Source organism: Bubalus kerabau, chromosome 5, assembly GCF_029407905.1.
Source record: "Bubalus kerabau isolate K-KA32 ecotype Philippines breed swamp buffalo chromosome 5, PCC_UOA_SB_1v2, whole genome shotgun sequence".
Classification (NCBI taxonomy): Eukaryota; Metazoa; Chordata; class Mammalia; order Artiodactyla; family Bovidae; genus Bubalus; species Bubalus kerabau.
This window is the reverse complement of record NC_073628.1, coordinates 134,477,497-134,497,140: the sequence shown is the minus strand read 5'-3', so window position 1 is coordinate 134,497,140 and position 19,644 is coordinate 134,477,497. Positions and strand designations below refer to the sequence as shown.

The following is a 19,644-nucleotide window of genomic DNA, read 5'->3' as shown; positions in this document are numbered from 1 at the left end:
GGACTCCCAGGGGCTGCTGCGGCCCCATCCTTCCCATGAAGAACCCTCAGAGCCCACTTCCTTGGGCCCTGGTGGGGCGGCGGGGTTGGGGACGACCCAGGAGCTTTGACTCCTCCTCCCATCCTGCCCAGGACACTTCCCACCAACCTGCTCCCTAGGGCCCTGGCCAGACCACCCTGGGCAGACCATCAGCTGGAAACTCGGCGCATAAGAACCTTCCTCACCAGCTCGGCCTCACAAAGCACAGTTTATTGGAGTATTTGGCACGGAAACCCCACATCTCCAGCCACACAGCCGAGAACACAGCCGCTTCTCAGGTGCACCGGGCGTCACATGGGAGCAATAAGTTAACATGTGGGGTGCACACGTATGTGGGGTGCTAACCCAAGGAGCGCTGTGCTCCACGAGGACCGGGAGATGGGTGGCTGTGCCCAGGTGGCCCCAGACTGGGAAGCTGCAGGCCAGGAAGGGCAGGGATGCGGGCTTCCCCGCAGGCCCCCTAACTCCTCCTGACCCCTCTGCCAGGTGGCCCAGGCAGTGGGAGAAGTGGGTCTCATCCGGGTCAGGATGTTCCCAGGTCCTCAAGCAGTCTCCCCAGCTTCCACCCTGCAGACGGAGGACGCAGCGTGGGCAAAGTCAGCCTAGTGTGCCCCGCCCCTCCCAGCCTTGACTCAGTGTCTCTCCTGCGAGCAGGGTGCCCCATTTGGGGGTCTGACCAGGCAGAAGAAGCCCTACTAGGACAAGAGCCCGGGACCACAGATCAGCTTGGCACGGCCAGCCCTCAAGTCTCAGTGTTAGGACAATTCAGTAATACCTGCAGGGCGAGTGTCCCATGTCTGTAAAGCAAGGACTTGCCCTCCTTCAAGGACATCTGGTCTCAGGACAGAGGTACACGGGTGGGGAGAAGCAGGGACACTCCCGCCCCCGGGGTAACGCCACAAGGGGCATTTTTCTAAAAGCACGTGTGCAATGTTGGTTCTTAGGACAACGACAAAAAGACGTCAGCAGGTGGGGGCCTACCACTCCTCATGGGGCCCAGAGGAGGTGGTCAGCCCCTACCTGGGCCTCCTGACGCTCCAAACCAGAGAGGCCTCCTCGGACCCAAGGCTCCTGGGCCTGGTTCGGTGCTGGGGGCTGCAGGACACAGGTGTACAGTGACCAGGGCCCCGCAGGGTCAGGAAAAGAGCAGGGCCCAGGAAGACAAGACTCCACCAGGACACACTGACCTTTAACCCAGCCCTTGGTGCGTGCATCACAGAGCACAATAGGGAGGGCAGGACGCACCCAGCCTGGCACCATTACGAGGACGCGCCCAGCCCGGCACCATTACGCCAGGGCGCTGGGAACAGGGACAGGGAGACCACCCCCAGCAGTAGTGGGGGAGGAGGCCCCGGGGTCATTCTCCAGAGCGCTGGGGGAACTTGCCGTGGCCCTCTCTGCTCCAGGCATCCCCTGCCACCCATCTGGCACATGGAGAGATGCCACCAGTCAGAGGCAAGGCCTCGCATCCAGTAGGCCAGTCTCTGGGAAATAAAGCATCCTCGTATCACAGGGATCGTGCGGACAAACCACAAACATAAATCCTTAGGCCAGGGCTTTTGAACAAAAACTGATAAAAAAAAAGTCTCAGCTCCAGGTCATCGACCTGCGATGGGGGAAGGGAGCTGAAGAGGGCGTCGAGAGGGGGCGGCCGCAGCCCCAGCCCCGCTGGGAACCAGTTCCTTCCACCAGCCGGCCGGGGCGTCTGCAGCCCGGGGTTACACCTGGCTCATGATCTCGCCATTCTCAGGTACAAAAACTTGCACGGGGGCCCCCTCAGGCGATCTCCGGAGCACGCACACCGTGGGCACCTGCCAGGCCAGGAGGAAAGGAGAGGGGTGTGAGCTAACCAGGTAGAGGTGTCGGGACAGCACGCCCAGCCACCCCACCCTTGTCCCTGAAGGCTGCTGACCGACGGCAGCACCGGCCCAGCCACCCAGCCCCTGCCTCCCCAGAGGCTGTCTGGGCCCAGAGATGGCCCTATGCATTTCTGCCCCAGTTCTTTTCGGGGTGTGATGGGCACCTTGACCTTTGTTCTGCCCGCCTCTCCTGGGCTCAGTTCTCATCACCCTCCCATCTGGCACATCGGGCTGGGCTGGGCCTGAGCCAAGGACAGGTCCCAGCTCGCGGGAAGGGGAAGGCACTTCAGCTGGAGGGTGCGGCTGGGACCGGAGCCAGAATGCTGCCAGGCCCCGGAGGCCAGCTGTGGCCCAGAGAACTGGGGGCGGGGAGGGAGGAGCGGCAGGGCCTGCCAGAACCTCGGGTCTCAGGAAGCGGCCTGTTGGGACTTCAGGAGCATGGCCCTTGCAGAGCCCTCTGTACCAGGGGGCAAGAGCAAAGGCAGGCTCCGGCCTGGTGCCCTTGTTCTGTAGGAAGAAATTGGGCACAGAAACCAGGGCGGCCACCCTATCTCATGTTGGGGTGCTCCACCTACAAGCTGCCCACCAACCCGGTCCCTGGTCCCGGGTGACAGTAAGACCTCTCATCCCGGGCTTACCACACAGGGCTCTGGTCATTTCACACACAGCACTGCCCCTAGTGGACGGGTCCTTTACTGCTCCTGCCTCACGGAAGGGGTGACATGATGGGAGTGTTGACTAACCAGCCCCAACCCGACTGCTAAGGGGCGAGGCTGACCTGTACCAGGGCCTGGGCACTTAACTGCAGGTCAGCTTGCTTCTCAGCTGGGTAATGGAAGGGGAGTCGGGGTGGGGAGGAGCTGACCGGTGGCCACAGGTTCGCCTCCTGCAAACCCTTTCCATACTCTTTGTCCTGGGACCTCAAGTCAGGAAATCTGAGGGTGATGGGATTGGATTTCAGATTACGAACAGAGGCCTGTCTGGTAGATCCTCGGTGGAGCCATTAGGGGGAGATGTTTAGGTGTCCGGGAGGGTAACCTCCACCGGCGGACGTGGGCACGCGCTCTTGAGCAGGCAAATTTTGGAGGCCCCCATAGGAGTCTTCCCAAGGGCTTCCCAGAGCCGCAAAGAAACGTCGGGGGGCTGTTCTTCCCAGCCGAGGGCTGCCAGGCCCCCGGACTGCCGGCTCTGGGCTTTGCGCTGCGCCAGCAGGGACCCAGGACGCGGAGAGCCGGGACGGCGCGCGTACCTGGGCGCGTACCTGTCCGCGCAGGGCGGGCGCCCGCACAAAGCCGTCGGCGCCGGGCGGCAGGCTGCGCACGCGGAACGCCCCCTGGCGGTCCAGCGAGTGGGGGCGCGCGCTCCGGAGCCGGGCCCGCTCGTGCCACGACTTGAGCTCCTCGGACACTGCAGCCTTGCTGAGCCCGCGGCCCGCGGGGTGGTCGCGCAGCGAGGGCGTCCGGGCCACGCGGCCGTGGGCGGGCGGCGGGCGCTGCCAGAGCGCAGGGGCCGCATCCTCGCCGCGGCCCGGGCCCCACTCGGCCCACTGGGCAGGCGGCGGGTGGCCCTCGGCCAGCACCACGTAGCGCGTGGCCCGCAGGCAGGCGGGGAGCTGCCGGGACCGGGGCGCGGCGGGGCCGCGGGGCGGGCGGGACGGCGCGGGCGGGGAGAGGGGCCGCAGGAAGGAGATGTCGGGGCTGCTGCTGCCGGGCGGCGTGGGGTGCGACAGGCTGGACGCTTCGGAGCCGCTGTCCTCGGAGCATGAGCGGCAGGCGGCGCCCGACGCGGGCGCGGGTCGGGAGCAGCAGGGCTCCGGCGCCGTCACCGTGTAGTAAGTGGGGCGGCGCCGAGGGAGGGCGCTGCGACCCCGGCCGTCGGGGCCCGCGCGGAAGGGGTCGCTCCTGCGGGGAGAAAGGGGGGCACTGAGCCAGCCGTGCCTCCGGGGATCTAGGGACCGAGGCATCGCCCGGCCCACCTAGCGTCCTGCACGCCCCTCCTGCACCCCACCCGCTCCTGCTACATTGCAGGGCCAGCCCGGGTTGGGGGTGAGGTAGGCCACAGCTGCCCCCTGGTCTCTGCCATCAGGGGCAAGCGGTGCAGTGGCATTTCGTCCACACGATCTGTCCGGGCGGACACTGGCAAACATCCGAGATGAAGGCCTGAAACTGGCCCGTGGCACCGAGGGACAAGCTCGTCAAGGGCGGAGAGCCCAGGGCTGAGGCCAAGGGAGAAACCACTGCGGGACACCTGGGGCCTGGACTTCAGCCTCCAGACTGGGAGACAGTGGCTTCTGTCCCGGCGAGGGGCTCTATATGGTGGCCCCAGACAGCTGGGACAGCCGCCCTCTCCGGGACACTAGCCCAGGAGAGCCAGCCGGTCAGGAATCCACTCTCCGCCTGCCAGCCTCTCAGGAGCGGGCAGGCCTGCCCATCCAGAGGGGGTGCCTTTCGCTGATCTGCACACAGGCTGTGCGTTAAAGGCCCGGTAGTTACACTGGTAGACGCACTGCTGGACTTCAGTGCTGCCCACGGGCAGCTAGCCTGACATGAGAACCCAGCCAGGTCCTGAGGCTGCCCTGGACCCCTGTGAGGGCGTGGCCAACACTGCCCGTCATCCCTGGCTCACTGATCAAGCGGTGGTCACTGAAACCAGCCCCAGAGGGCAGAGGACTCAGAAAGGAGGGCGCAGTGGGTGCTCATCGTTCATGGGTTCTGTATCTGTGGATTCACCTGCTGCTCAAATGGATTTGCAACTTCCAAATCAACACTCCCAGACTCTCTGGTCACATGTGGACACACACAGGGTGGTGAAGATTCTGAGCTGCCCAACAGGCTCTCCAGGCTGAGACCTCAGCTCTCACCCTGCACACAGAGGCCCTTTCCACAGTCTACTTAGGGTCATGCTTTTGTGTTTTTATGCCTCTGTAGGTGATTTCACTGATTAAGACGGCCCTGAAGCTGGTGCTGCAGGGCTGCCTGGTGTCCGGAGCACAAGGAAGCTGGGGCGTGATTTACGGAGAAAACACGGGTTAGATGAGCTCTGTGCGGGTGTGCATTATCGGGCTGCTGGCCCTGAGAGTTCAGTGAGTCAGTGGTAAATATTAGATAAGGTGTCTTTCAACAGAAACTCCATAAAACAAGTTTACGTGTCGATCTGTTGACAGGCCAGCAGCTGTGACCCTGTGTGTCCCAGGGAGCAGTGGTTTGTGCTGACGTCACAGGACATAACTACCCAAGTAGTGAGAATCAATGGACATCAACTGAAAACGTGAACCGTCCGTCGCCAGGGACAATACCAAAACAATCACAGCCCACCGCAAGCGTCCCTACCAAGACACTGTCCTCCCCCAACAAGACAGTCTTCTGGATGGGGAGAAAGGTCATGCAAAGAGAGAACACCGGAGCCTCTGGAAGAAAACAAGTTGCTTCATAAGTGACTCGCCCTTAGCTTTGCCTGCTGGGGCGCAGCCTCTGCTGAGAGGTGCTTGAGAGAGTCTCCAGGAGAAGCCACTGCACAAGCCCCGTGTCGCCCACAGGTGTCCCACAGCCCTGGGAGCCGCAACCCTCTAGATTCTCCCTGGATGTCTGGGGGGCCTGGCTCTTACCTCAGGGGCTGCGAATGGCCCCTCCTGCCCTGCATGTCAGGGGTGGCCGGGGCACTGGTACGGCCCTGCCGCTGCCCAGGAACACTGCGGATGGGGACCACACAGTAGGAGGCAGGCTCCAGCAGCCACAGGCTGGAGGTGCTCGGCCCGTCCTGCGGGGTGCTGGCCGGGCTGCTGGAGATGGAGGGATTGGAGATGGGTCAGCAGCGGGAATGCCTCCACCCAGGGGTCCAGCCTGCAGCATCACACGGGGGGAAGCCCCCCACACCAGTGCCCAGCCAGGCCCCCTCCCCTAGTTCCCACCCGCCTCCAGCCTTCCCTTCCTCTCGCCTGACCTGGACTCGCTTCCAGCCTCGGAAGACTTCCTGGGCTTCTCATAGGGGTGGTCCAGACTTGTCTCCTTCCAGGGGCTGTTCTGGATGGGGGCCCGCTCCAGGCCCCCCATCTCGGGGCCTGCTGGCTGCAGCCCCTCGAGGCTCTGGGGCGGGAGAGGCCTGGCGGGTGGATCTGAGGCCTCCGGGGGCGGTTTTGGCACTTGAGGTGTCTCTGCAGGTAAAAGAAACCAGTGAGAGGAGCGGCGGGGGAACCGGCCCGACTAGAACGTCCACAGCCTGCTCCCTGCTCCCCCTCCCGTGGCTGTTTGTCCGGCTATGCCAGGCCATGGCTCTGGGCCCAGATGCTCCAAAACACTTTCTTCTCCTTTGTCCAATTGTGCCAGGCCATGGCTCTGGGCCCAGATGCTCCAAAACACTTTCTTCTCCTTTGGGACTCACTCCCTCACGGCTCCACGTTACACCTGCCTCCTCCAGGAAGCACCCCCCAGACTGACTCTCCTGGCTCACAGGACTCCACCTTCTATCCTTTGCTCCTGGTGTCATGTCTACAGCTGACCTCCCGTTTCCCTATTTTTATTGCCACACTGTGCCCGTGTGTGTGTCTTCTTGACCGGCCTGTGCCCTCCCCTGGGCAGGACCGTACCATCCTCTTGGTCCACCTGGACTCCCTCCCCCCATCGTTAGGGTTTGTAGGCAGGGTGCTCAGCATATGAACTTGTGCTTATTCCCTCGGTTCTGCCCTGTTTTCACAAAGGGCAGCGGCTGTGGCGGACAGCTGAGGCTGTGAATGGTGCGCATTGAAGTCAAGGTTGAGTCTCAGGCCACAGCAGGGGCCCGGCACCCAAGGCTCTGCGGGACTTACCTTCCTGCCGGGGTGACTGAGCACCTGCACCGGTGATGGGCCAGCTGTCCTCGCGGCCAGCAGGTGCACGTGGGATTCAGCGACCCCATGGAGCAGACTCTGGGCCCGCCCCGCGCCCCTCACCCCCCAGCTCACTAAGGGAACTCTCCAGTAAACTCATGCAGGAGCCCAGCTGACAAGAGTCCCGAAGCCCCTCTCACCTTCCTCCCGGGGCAGCCCATCCGACAGGGAGCTGTCATCCGAGGTGCTGAGCTCTGGGGAAGCCAAAGGGGAGAGGAGCGGGTGAGGAACACCCCCTGTGCTGCTGGCGACCCGCCTGCCCCTCCCCTCCTGAGGGCACTCCTTATCAGGAAGCACCGGCCGGCGCTCAGCACCAGGCTGGGTGCGACTTTATTACTGGGAAGGAGAAAAAAGTCAGAAGGTTGGTGTGAGGAGACGGGAAATCTGCTTTTAATGCAGGCCCTGTCACTGGCTGTGCAGCCTCAAAGAATCCTGTCAACGCTCTGGGCCTCCACTTCCCCAGGCCCCGTGCTGGCAGGCTTTCCAGGCTGGGGAGGGCAAAAGCAGAGAGGGTCATTCTAGACTCTGCTGTAGAGATTTCACTAATTTGCTATAGTCTTCTGCTACCACAAATACAATGCAACTCAAGGACCCCAAACCTGAGACCCACAGAAGAGCAGTGTGAGTGGGAATTGGGACTGCGGGGTCCTGGGACAATTCAAGGGCGGTCTGGCTGGCTGAACTGGGGAGGTCCGTCACTGATGACAGGGCAGCCTCCGGAACTCACAGGGGGAGCACTCCTCTATGGGCACAGCCCAGGGACCCGGGAGCCAGAGGACGTGAATTTGCCGCTGCCCCTGAACAAACTTCCCTGGTGGCTCCGATGGTAAGAACCCACCTGCCAAACAGGAAACCTGGGTTCAACCCTGAGTCAGGAAGATCCCCTGGAGAAGGGTATGGCAACCCACTCCAGGATTCTTGCCTGCAGAATCCCATGGACAGAGGAGCCTTGTGGGCTACAGTGCATGGGACCGCAAAGAGTCAGACACGACTGAGAGACTAACACTTTCAGTTTGAGCAAACTGAAACTTCAGACACTGGGTTTGTACCTAACACGACTCGGACGTAACTCACAAAGCATTTTCAACCATGTTCGAGAACAAGGATGAGGGCAAATTCGCAACGGCTAATATTTCTCTTGGGCTCTACTTAGTGCTTTGTACCCTGTGAGGTTACATCTCCATCTCCATGTAACAGCTGAGGCCACAGAGGCATGGATGAGCTGATAAAATAGCTCAGGTCAGTCTGGCATTAGGTGGCTGAGTCAGATTCACACCCAGACAGTCTGACCAGTCTGGCTCACCACCACTTAGCTGTTAGCTAGCTTCTCGTGCAGAGGTCCTAACTCAGAAAACTTCAGGATTTAGTTTCCAGCCATCTGAAAATTCTAACAAGGATTGGCTGATGGCAGGCCGGTGGGACAAACTCAGGTAATTGGCTATTTTTATAAAGTTTCATTGAAACTCAGCTATGAGTTTCTTTACATAACGTCTGGCTGCTTTCATGATACGAGGGCAGAATTGAGTAGTGGTGACCAAGACAGTACAGCCCACGAGCCTAAAAGATCTACCCTCTGGACCACTAGAGAAGTTTGTCAGTCTTTGCTCCTCAGTTTAAATGAAGTAGAGGGACTGGTGGTCCAGTGGTTAAGAATCCACTTTCCAGTGCAGGGACGCAGGTTTGAGCCCTGTTTGGGAAAGTACGATTCCAGGCTGTGACTAGGGAGAAGTCCACGTGCTGCAATGAAGACCCAAGGCAGCCAAATATATAGTGTTTTTTTTAAAAAAGAAAAACGGTTACGGACATTATTCCACTAATATCCATTTAAAAAATGGACTGTAGCCCACCAGGCCCCTCTGTCCATGGGATTCTCCAGGCAAGAATACTGGAGTGGGTAGCCATTCCCTTCTCCAGGGGATCTTCCCGACCCCCAGGGATGGAACCCAGGTCTCCGGCATTGCAGGTGGATTCTTTACCATCTGAACCACAAGGGAAGCCCAAATAAATAATAACTATTTTTTTTAAAGAAAAAACTGTTGTGGGCATTATGTCATCAATATATCATTATTTTTAAAAATGCTTTAAAAAAAATGAACGAGAACCTTCACACAGAGCAGTTTGTAAACCGTGCCGCTGGACCAGCTCAGCGGACACCATTCTGTGCTTTCGGGTTCACCTGGGGAGACATCCTCTTCCTGAATCCTGCTTCCCAGCCTCTGATCTTTTACAGAAACCCGAGGAATCGAGACACTTCTGTTTCACCAGTGTCAGCTGAGGACACTGCGGGACTGCTCCTGTCACAGGGGTGACAGTCGTGTGTTTTGGGTTTGACTACATGGTCTGGGAAGAAAGCCATCCCCCCGCCATCAGCCCAAATCCTTGTCATCAGAACCCCGTGGACTGAGAGGAGCAGTGCACGGGTGGGGACCCAGAGGCCCCTGCCCGCCGCCGGATTACACGGGTGCTGCCTGCCACCGGATTACACGGGTGGGGACCTGGAGGCCCTGCTCACGAGGGCTGCTCGCTGCCGTGGCCACACTGAGCCCCGGGCCCCACAGAGGCAGCAGGACACCCCAGGCGGAGGGCACTCACCCCACTGAGCACCCTCCAAGCACCACCATCCAACCCACAGCCAACAGCTGCTCGTGGCTATTTTAAATAAAGTGAAAATTTAGTCCCTCAGCCACCCAAGCGCCCTACAGCCCCACATGGGTCTGGAACGTTTCCGTCATCCGAGAAATTCTACTAGTGTTGCTAAAAGCGGGCGCTGTCCATCCAGAGGCGTCCCGAGCACCTGCTGCGTTAGATCAGCACCGGGGGCATTTCTCCCAGGCTCCCTGTGGGCAATGAGTCCCGCATGGGACCGCTCCCCACCACCTGTGGAAGGCCAGCCAGTTCCTCTCACCTGGCACAGGTACAGTTGCAAATTGAATAATCAACAGGGTGGGTGGATTTCTGTTAGTTTTTTGGTTAGTCTGTTTGCTTTTTTTTTTCTCTTTAACTCAAAACACCTTTCAGCTACTAATTATCAACTCCTCTCTACTTCCTTGTTTCAGGGCGAGCCCTGCTGGGCAGAGAAGCCACAGGGCAGGAACTACTTGTCTCAACCACCCACTCCTGGGCTCTCAAGAGAGGACGCTGGAACCCAGGACCTCGGCCTTGTCGGGACAGGACTGCGTGCGGAGAGCAGGCCTGTTTCTCTGATCAGGAGGGTGAACGCACTGCTGCACTGGTCCCTTGCCTGTGGCTCTGTCTCCCCTGCACTGCATGCCTGCCTCCGTCTCCCGGGGCCGGCTGGCCAAAACCCGAGGCGCGCCCTGGCCCGCTCTGCGCTCCCGACAAGAAGCGTCATTGTCACAAAGGTGGCAGCGGAGCAACACCCCGCACCGCCCCCTGCCCACGCCGCAGGCCTGTGGTCAGGGCCCCCGGGATGGAGCAAGCTCGGAAGGGATACAGGAGGTGCCGAGACACATGGACGGGACGCGGCCACTCCCCACCAGCCCAGTGGACCCGCGGGGCTCAGGTGCTGGTCAGCTGCTGCCTTCCAAGGGGAGGCCACGTCCCGGGTGCGGTCGGGAAGGGAAGGGGCCGGGGGCCTCTCCCCTCAGCGCCGGTCTGCCAAGGGTTCACTGTCCAGCCCTGCCGGCTCCCTGTCTCCTGGCTCTAACGGGTCAGCCGGCTCGTGGAGGCCCCCCTCCTCGCTCACCCCCTACTCCTGGCTGCGGGGGACCAGCGAGCTGTCTGGCCCACCCTTTCCCCTCTGAATTAGAGGCGATGTGCGGTGGCAGGGACTCCTGAGACGGTATGGAGACGACTGTCTGCCTGCCGCACCACCGCAGGGCCCACACAGGGACCAAGACTTTGGCCTCCGTGGGCGCCCCGGCAGGAAGCCCACCCTGAGGGGCGGGGGTGGGGGCTGGGGAGCCCGGTGAGGCCTGGAGTCCAGTTCCATGCATAGCCACCGGCTCTCAGCAGGCCAGGGGCCCAGGAGAGGCCTGGGGGAGCGGCGCAGGGGACGGAACGGGAGGGAGGCCTCCAAGGACCAACCCGACAAGCGCGGCTCGGGTCAGGAGAGAGAGCCGCGCTGAGGGCCCAGAACCTCCCGCCAGGAGAGGCGCTGGGCTGGACCAGTTGCCGTCCAGGGACCGGCCTGAGGCTCAGTAACTAGAGAGCAGGGGGCCGCTCTCGACCCAGCGGGTCTGGATTCTGCAGGGCTTTGGGGATGGCGGGTGCGCAGGTGGGGCTGGACTTCCAGCAGAGCCGCGGGCCCTGAAGCGGTCCCCTGGGCAGACACGCTCAGAACGGGACCTCAGGAGCGCCCACAGAGGACAGCAGAGCCTCACGCCACCCACCCTGTGGGCTGGGGGCAGCAGGGCTGAACAAGCCCTGGAGATAAGCGGACAGCCTGCGAGGCCCCTGTCCAGGCGGTGTATTTCAAGCAGGAAGCAGAAGGGAGGAGCGTGCTGTTTTCTAAGTGGGGAGGGGTCTCGGGACGGGAGTGGTCCTGGGGAAGGGGGTGGGGCCGGCTGAGGTCCATGGGGGCGGCGGAGGGGCGGGGCGGCCCCGGGAGGGCGGTCCCCCCGGGGACGGGGGCTCACCTGGGCCAGGCGCCGGGCCGGGTGGGGGGCGCCCCTGCCGCTCCCCTAGACAGCGCTGCAGCCGCCGCAGCTTCTCCTCCTCCAGGCGCACCGCGTGCTGGCGCTGCCGGCGCACCTGGCGGCCCAGGTTCCCCTCGCGGCACAGGCGCCGCGCAGCCTCCGCGATCTGCAGCTGCAGGGCCAGCTGGCGCTCCAGGCCGCTCAGTGGGTCCTGAGGGAGGACGCGATCAGCGACCCCGGGCAGCCCCCAACACCCGCCCTGGGACCCAACTGGCAGCCTCGGGCTGAGCCCCGCGGGGGCGGGGGCCGGGGTGGACACGTTCCCATCCAACCGAAGGGCAGACGAGCCCAGGGGCTCTGCAACCCCTCACAGCACCGGCCCTCCACCCAAGCTGAGAAAGAGGAAGACAGGCCGAGAGCTGAGCAACCCACCCGTCCAGGCGGCTGCCCTTCGGCCCTTGAGGGGACTGGCCCAGCGTCCTCCCTTGAGGCCCCGGCCTTTCCAGTTTCTGCCCAGGCAGGGCTTCCCCGAGGCCCCTGTGGGTGACGCATGGGCGGGGCCCCTCGTCCACCTGGAGCCAAGCGCCCCAAGCGGTGGAGCGGTGGCCTGGGGACAGAGCCGTCCACCTCGGGGACCCAGGACGGCGCCCGGCAGACTCACCTCCCTGTGCAGGGCCCACTCGTCCAGCTTATAAGCGGCTCCAATCCTGCGGCGGACCTTGGGGGCCTTCTCCCCGGGTTTGAGGGGGAACTCCGCAGGCAGGATGCCCGTCAGCTCCTGCAGGGGGGAACGAGGTCTTGCCGGGCGGCTCTCACAGGCCCGGCCCTGGGCGGAGCACTGTCTAGCAAGCCTGCGGGGCCCGTGTCCTCCCGGCCCCAGCGGCCCCCGCTACCTCCGCCCACCCCGCGTCCAGGGCTGTCCCTCCTGCTCCCCGGGGCTGGGCCTCCCCCGGGCGCCTCCGTCCGCATGGCCCCCCCAGGGAGAGCTGCAGTAGGGTGGGGGGGTGGTGGGGGTTGGGGGGTGGGTGTGCGGGTGGCATCCGCCCCCTGGCTCTCAGCCCCACCGCGCAGCCCTCACCGCCTCCCGCAGGCAGAGCCTCCTCAGCTCCTCCAGGCAAGCTTCCAGCCGCTCCTCCAGGGCCCGCTGCTGCTTCCGCATGGCGTGGGTCAGCTCCTTCGCGGGGGACACCGGGCTGTCGGGGCCTGCTGGGGACAGGGCCGTGTGCTCAGGACGGCCGGTCCCGGCTGCCTCCTCGCCAGCCCCAGCCCGGCTGGTGATGCACAGGCGGGCTCACAGTCTCACACCTGTCCAGACTGTGGGCCGGCTACCACGTGCCGTGTTACAGCCGCAAACCGGCTCGTCTCCCGCCGCCCGACGGCCCAGGACCGCTCGGAGGACGGGCCGCCCCACCAGCCTTGTGCGGGCGGCCGCGGTCAGGGTTCACCCCTTCCCATCCCACCCTCCACCCACGGCCACTGACTGCTTTCTCTGCTTCTTCTCCTCTCTCTCTCACACGCACTCACACACCACCCACACCTCTTCTCTCTGGTCCTCCTTCCAAACCAGTCCCCACTGGGCCCACCAGCTTGCAAGGACCAGAGCCTCAGCCCCTCACCCCAACCAGATAAGATTTTCCAGCTTCTGAGGGATGGTGGAGCCAAGGGAGAGCGCTGTAGATACTTGCCCAGACAGGACCCACGCTCCTGGCCAGACCCCCAGCAAGGAAAGCCCTCCAGCCCTCCCGGTGTCTGCCCTGCAACCCTCGGGGCCCAGAGCCCGGGACTCATGGATTCAGGGAATGGAGGAGTCGGGGGCTCAGGGACTCGGGGACTGGGGGGCCTGAACCACTCGCCTGACTGCAGGATGATGCCGCTGTCTGTGTCGCTGACCTCGTCCTTGCTGTCCATGGTGGGCTTCTGGGAGGAGGGGGCGAGGAGGAGGAGGGGCCGACACCCTTCCCAGCCCAGGCCAGGACACGGAGGTGGCCTGGAGTTTCCCCAGCTTTTAAAAGAACAACAAAAAATGACAGAGGTAAAGCTCCAAGCTTCCAGACAGAGCGGATTAGTCCGATGCATGAGGGTGGGGCTGCGGAGTGGCGATCTGGCCTCTGGGGGAGGGAGGCTGGGGGTGGGGCAGCCTCGGTGCTGGGTCACCCGGCCCTGGGTGGACTCTCAGCCCAGCCTAGACAGCCACCGCTGCCCCCCAGAGAAGCCTCGAAGCCCGGGGGGCAACAGCAGGGCTGACCCCAGGGACCACGACACCAGGGAGGAAAACCGTAGGAGAGCAAAGGGAGAGGATGAAACGGGGAGGGCAAATCTGGGAGGGGAGTGTCTGTGCCAGGAGGCGCCCCATGCCCACTGCCCCGTGGGGAGGGTGCTGGCATGCGGCCAGGCCTGTGTGTGCGCCCACAGCCCAGGCCCCCTGCTCTGTCTGCACCAGGCAGTCCATCCGACGGCAGGTGCCCAAAGCCTCCCGCCAGCTCCAGGCTACCCACGACGCCTGGGAGACCCCTAGGAGGGGAGGAGACCAGGGCATCATGCCCCCAGCCAGGAGAGGCATAGTGCGCGCATGTGTGTGTCTGTGGGTGTATGTGTATCTGTGTGTGTGTATGTCTGTGTATGTATATGTTCTGTGTGTGAGTATGTGGATGTCTGTGTGTGTCTATGTGTCTGGGTATGTGAGTGTGTGTGTATATGTGTGTGTGTCTGTGTGTGTATGTGTATCTGTGTGTGTGTATGTCTGTGTATGTATATGTTCTGTGTGTGAATATGTGTGTGTGGGTATGTGGATGTCTGTGTGTGTCTATGTGTCTGGGTATGTGAGTGTGTGTATCTGTGTGTGTGTATGTCTGTGTCTGGGTATGTGAGTGTGTGTGTATATGTATCTGTGTGTGTGTGTGAGCAGAGGGTGACCAGAGCAGAAGCTACCGAAGCGCAGGCACAGGAAGGTGGTAGCCACCCTGCCTCCCTGGCCTGGGAGCGCACGTGCAGCTCAGGAGTGCTCCCAGGTGAGCGTCCGCCGGCACCAGCGACCACGCCACCCCTGCGGGCGGCCCCTGTCCCCGCCACTGTCCCCGCAGAGCCCTCGGCTGCTGGCTGGAGAGGGGGTGGGGAGGCCGGGCGGGGCCCCGGCAGGCGGCCTGGAAGGAGAGCCAGCCACCTCCTCACTGAGTCAGCCGTTGAGCAACAGTCCAAAAGTCCTTCCGAGTTTCTGTCTGGAGCTTATCCTGCCTCTCCTCGGGGCACGCTGCCGCGCGGGGGAGGTGGGCTGGTCAGCTGCGGGGAGAAGGTGGCCTCGGAGGCTGCGCCCAAGCAGGGCAGGTGTGGGGAGGGACCCTGCCTGGCAGACCGGGGAGCACACCGCTGCCCGTGCACAGCCGTGCAGACCCACATCAGAGCATGGCTGGCAGAGTACCTTGGGCATCAGCTAAGCCTAGCCCTAAAACAATTTGTGCCTGCAGGTCGGAGTTCCGGTCCTCTATGGAGGCCTAGAGAATGCACAGCAGGATCATGTGGGCCCTCTGCAGAGATGCTGCGGAGAGGAACCGAGACCAGGGCACGCAGGGTGAGCTACCTCTGCCTGGCCCGTCCTTCCCAGATGCTCCTTCCTCCTGGAGCTGGAGTCGGACAGAGGGCAGGCAGCTCCCCTGACCCCCTATCCCCCACGTCCAGCCTGAGCCTCCCCAGAGGCTGGGCTCGGCCCGGCCTGAGCGATGAAGCAAGGCCATCTGGGTGAGCACGCCTGCCTGGTCAGAGGAGGGAAGCCATCAATTAGTCACACTTACTAATTAATTATTAACCACTCAGGAGTCGCCCTCGGAAGCAATGACAACTCGGCCGGCTTCTCAGGCCCCTGTGCTGTTGCGGGGAGCGAGCGGGGATGGTGGGGACCGAGGGCCTGGGCTGGCCGGATACTCCCCTCAGGGCCCCATCTCTCCATCCCAGGTCAGGGGCAGGCACTCTGGGGCACCTCGGAGCCCAGGATTCAAGCCTGGGTCCTGCCGCTGCCGCTGGGATCTAGGGAACTCACCTCACCTCACCCGCCGGGGCCCCCGTCCTCACCAGTGAACACTGGACGGCACCCCAGCTGCTGGTCACTCCCCGCTCTGAATGTGAACCTCTGGGCCAGCACCAAGCTGAGACGGAAGCCTCAGCCGTGCAGCAGCCCCTCTGGAGGGGCCCCCCGGCTGCAGGGACCCTGTGTCGGGGCCTCGTCTCAGCCCATGAGCACCCCTGCCCCCTGCGCCCCAGACACGAGCAGGGTCCAAGGCCGGGCTCCTGGGCCGACTGGCTCCTTGCCCCAAAGACCCATGCCAGCTACCTCGCCTCACCTGCGTCCAGGTTTCTGTCCAGGCGTCAGGGAAACGCCCCCTGGTCCTGGTCAGGGGGCTGAGGGGCCCGGCGTGTGGCCTCAGGGTGTGCCAGGCCGCCCCGCGCTCCGACCCGGGGTGGCTCCGTGCGCTGACGGCCGACTGCGGGCCCTCCCTGGGGCCCGCCTGCGTCCCTCCCAGGCTGCCGGGCCAGGGGAGCCAGGTTACTTGTTCCGACTTGAGTCAGAGGGAGGAGCAGTGAGCAAGCCCTTCCCTGCACAAATCCTGCCGCCCAGGCAGCTCGGGCCTCTGCACTTCCGGGGGCAGCGGGGGATGGGACCAAGGACTCCCCGCAGGAACCCCAGGAGAAGGCAGCGGGCTCAGGCCTTCAGGGCCTCCAGGGCCCCGCCCGCCCCCCAGGTTCTGAACGCGCACCGCGGCCGCACGTGGGAAGGCCGCACGTGGGAAGCACCAGCGAGAAGCCTGCACGCTGACAAGACGGGTCCCTGCTCGCCTCACTGAAGTGGGGCCCAGGCCAAGCCAGGTTAGAAACCCCAGGCCGGGCTGTGGCCCTGGAACTCCAAGCGGGGTGGCTCCGGGGTCCCAAAGGAGGCTAGGCTGTTCCCTCCTCTGACCCCAGACATCTCCGGCCAGGATCATCAAGGCCACACCCACTCTCTTGTCACTGACGTCCCACCCCACAGGGCCTGCCCTGACCCACCGTCCTGCCCCTAGTCCACAGGAGGGCCACTGGGATCCTGGGCTGTAAGCCCACTCCCCAAACACCGGGGGCCAGAGCCCAAAGTGGAACTTCATGAGCCCCCGGGTCCCCACCCCACCGACCCTCAGGCAAACCCAGCACTGTTGGAATTCAGCCTGTTTCATCAGGGAAGCAGGGCCAAGGCAGCCAGTGGTCCATCCCCAGCAGGAAGAAGGCCTTCCCTGGTGGCTCAGCTGGTAAAGAATCCGCCTGCAAGGCAGGAGACCCTGGTTCCATTCCTAGGTCGGGAAGGTTCCCTGGAGAGATGAATGGCTGCCCACTCCAGTGTTCTGGCGTGGAGAATCCCACGGACTGAAACAGCCTAGCAGCTTACAGTCCACGGGGTCGCAAAGAGCCAGAACGACTGAGTGGCTAAGCACACAAGCACAGCACAGGAGGAAGAAACCGGACAAGTGCTGCCCACACAGAGACCCCCCAAGGCTGCCCCCACCACCTCCCTCCCTACCATGGCCCTCGCCCCGGGTTGCCAGCACTACACACATTTCCAGATGGCTCCCCAACACCCAGCCCCCAGCCTACCTCCCCCACCCCAGCCCCAAGACCACCTCCCCAGCCCCTGAACCCAAAGGCCACCTCCCTCCCCCAGCCCTCTGGGAAGGGACAACAGAGGACGTCACCCCAAGCATCTCCTACGGAGCCGTGTCACGGACACAGGCAGCCCCTACCGCCCTACACACCCCCAACGCCCCTCATGTTCCTGCACACACCCTGTTTCCAAAGTGTGAGCTAGCACCCTCCTGTCTTTCCCAGGCTGAGGCTGAGGGGTTCCAGCAGGGGGCAGCCCCCTGTGCTGGGGGGGCCCGCCCTGGGTCCCCAAAAGCGCCAGCAGCCCCCCAGCCCTGTCCCTTCCCATCCCCTCCAGCTTTGTCAGTCTTCCCACAACAAACAGAGGAGACCCTGAGGCACACTCAGCCTCCACCTTGCCCATCCCCCAGCAAGGGGAGGTGATGGAAGCTTCTAGAATCAGCTTGTAGCATATTTTTAATACATTAAGATGAAGAGAATCACTAAGAGAATCAATTATAATGAAATGCAGTTCTAAAAACGAGACAACATAGTAAACTATATATGTCTCTCTGTTAATATTAAACAGGATCCCGTAGTCTGGCAATTCCGTGCGACCGACAGCACCCCAGGTTCCTAGACAGCTACCACAACAGCTCTGTGACCTGACGGCCTCTGGCATCTTTTAATGGCAAATCACAGCTACTGACAATGGCGTCTTGTCTTCATAACTGAAGGCAATGTCAACTTTCAGTAAAGGCTGATGAAAAATAAACCTTTTCCCATCTGAGTACGAGACCCTCAGAATTCATTCTATCCACCGATGCTCCGGTGCCCATTTGTCGCTGTTCAGTGGGTCAGTCGTGTCTGACTCTTTGCAACCCCATGGACTGCAGCACACCAGGCCTCCCTGTCCTTCACCATCTCCCAGAGCTTGCTCAAACTCATGTCCATTGAGTCGGTGATGCTATCCAACCCTCTCATCCTCTGTCGTCCCCTTCTCCTGCCCTCAATCTTTCCCAACATCAGGGTCTTTCTTTTCCATGCCCATGGACCCAGTTAAGAAACCCCATCTGAGTTTAGGAAGAGAAGGACGAGGATCAGTCCATGTGCTGACCCTCAGGAAGCCTCAAAGATCCTGTGCTCCCTCAAACTCACCCGCAGCATTTCCCAGCCCAGCAGGCTGTGAGGCTCGGAGTGGGATTGGCAACCCAGCTCTCCCAAGAACCCTGAGGTGTGGATCTCCCTGGACTCCATGCCCTTAGATTCATGGTACCCAGGGGGAGGTGGGCATTCCAGAGGCCTGCTGGACGGCAGCGCTCTGCTTCCAGCCAGCACCCTAAGACCTACATGCCTGAGCATCATCACCAGGACCACCAGTCGGTGAGGAAGTGGGGTTTCCTAAAATACTTGGAATCTGATCTTTGAAAGGAGAAGCTGCATCTCTGTTGGCTTTTCCTAAGGAGAAGTCCTCAATCAGAGGACTCTCCCACCTCCTGCATCCATCCACTCTCCATTATGTTTTTAAAGTTCCTCCTGCAAGTTCCGTGTGACACACGAAGTTGGAAGTTAAAGCAAGGGGGTGTGACCACCCCCCATCCCCACCAGCACCCAGCAAACACCAGTCTCAGGGACTCTGAAAATTTCAACAGTCACCAACTGGTGGTCAGAGGCTGTCTTCCCTTTTCAGCAGTGAAAAGAGAAAGGAGAGAGTCATCCCGGGACCCTCCAGGCCCAGGGGGTGGGAGACGGTTCCTTGAACTGTTTCCTTTCTCCTGTGCTCCCCTCCCGCTGGGAAAGGTGCTTGCCTGCAGCGAGCGATGGAGGAGTGGGGCAGGGACGGCGGACTCCACGACGGCCTGGAATGCGCCCTGGAATCAGACCTCTAGGCTCGCCTCCAAAAGCCCCTTTGTCCGGTCCACCCCGCTCCCCTCCCCCACCGCGCCCTCCGCGTCCCGGCGGCCCGAGGCTCGGCTCCTTTTGTCTGGCTTCCCGGAACCTGCCAGGGGGTCCGCAGGCGTGGGGAAGGTCGGAGGAGAAAGGTCGAGGAGACGGAAACGCGCCTTTACGGTAGGGATTCGGAATTCCCACCCCCCGGCGAATTCGCCCACTGCCCGCCGGGGCCCCCTCCGCCTCCGCGGAGGACCGGGGGGTGGGGGCTCGGCCGCCCCAGCCCCCGCGCCGCGCCCCGGCGCTGCCCTTACCTGTCCCATGGAGGTCCCGCGCCGCCCGCCTGCCCCCGCGCCCCCCGCGCGCGCCTCGCCGCCTGGGGACCTGCTCGTCCAGGCCGGCTCTCCTCCCCCCGCGACTCCTCCCGGCTTCCCCGCCCCGGAGGTATTTCATTTAACTTCGGCATTCGCAGCATCCCAAATGTTAAAGATCCCAAGACATCTGTCCCCTGGGGCGTACCAAGGCCCAGAGGAAGGAGGGGGAAGACGCGCGCAGAGACCCGAGATTTCGCTCCGGGAGCCGGGGCGGGGCCGCGCGGCGGGGCGGGGAGGCGCCCGCTGTGGGGGGGCGTCCCGCGGGGACCCCGGCTCGGGGAGGCCGGCCACCTCCCCCCGCCTCCGGACGCGCGCGCCGCGGGAGCCCCCCGCGCCGCCAGTTCCCGCGGCCCGGCGGGGGAAGCTCCTCCCGGGCCCGGGGCCGCCTTCCCTCCGCGCGCTCCGGCCGGCCCGGCGGCTTCCGCGCC

At 62.9% G+C, this 19,644-nt stretch overlaps 1 protein-coding gene across 3 annotated transcripts; it reads right to left on the bottom strand.

The window, feature by feature from the left end:
• Positions 1–229: 229 nt before the first annotated feature.
• INAVA (innate immunity activator) lies at positions 230–19,317 on the bottom strand. 3 transcript variants are annotated; one of them, XM_055583685.1, is made up of 10 exons: positions 19,157–19,317; positions 13,211–13,359; positions 12,436–12,560; positions 12,019–12,135; positions 11,358–11,568; positions 6,900–6,953; positions 5,838–6,048; positions 5,503–5,676; positions 3,160–3,799; positions 230–1,850 (listed from the first exon to the last, which is right to left on the bottom strand). In XM_055583685.1, exons 1-10 carry the CDS (start codon positions 19,315–19,317, stop codon positions 1,758–1,760), a joined length of 1,935 nt encoding a protein of 644 aa, XP_055439660.1. In that variant the 3' UTR covers positions 230–1,757. The 3 variants fall into 3 exon arrangements, with proteins under 3 accessions (XP_055439660.1, XP_055439661.1, XP_055439663.1); XM_055583686.1 differs by lacking the exon at positions 19,157–19,317 and having other exon boundaries at positions 3,220–3,799; positions 13,211–13,265; XM_055583688.1 differs by lacking the exons at positions 11,358–11,568; positions 12,019–12,135; positions 12,436–12,560; positions 13,211–13,359; positions 19,157–19,317 and having other exon boundaries at positions 5,838–6,046; positions 6,900–6,938.
• Between the last annotated feature and the right edge of the window lie 327 nt (positions 19,318–19,644).

Bases quoted from the DNA above. Each gene is read 5' to 3' on its own strand.
- INAVA (XM_055583685.1), bottom strand. From the start codon at position 19,317: ATGCTGCGAATGCCGAAGTTAAATGAAATACCTCCGGGGCGGGGAAGC. The intron at 12,561-13,210 runs GCGAGTGGTTCA...TGTCCCCAGCAG, and splicing joins CGGCATCATCCTGCAGTCAG to GCCCCGACAGCCCGGTGTCC. The intron at 11,569-12,018 runs GTGAGTCTGCCG...GTCCTCCCTCAG, and splicing joins AGTGGGCCCTGCACAGGGAG to GACCCACTGAGCGGCCTGGA.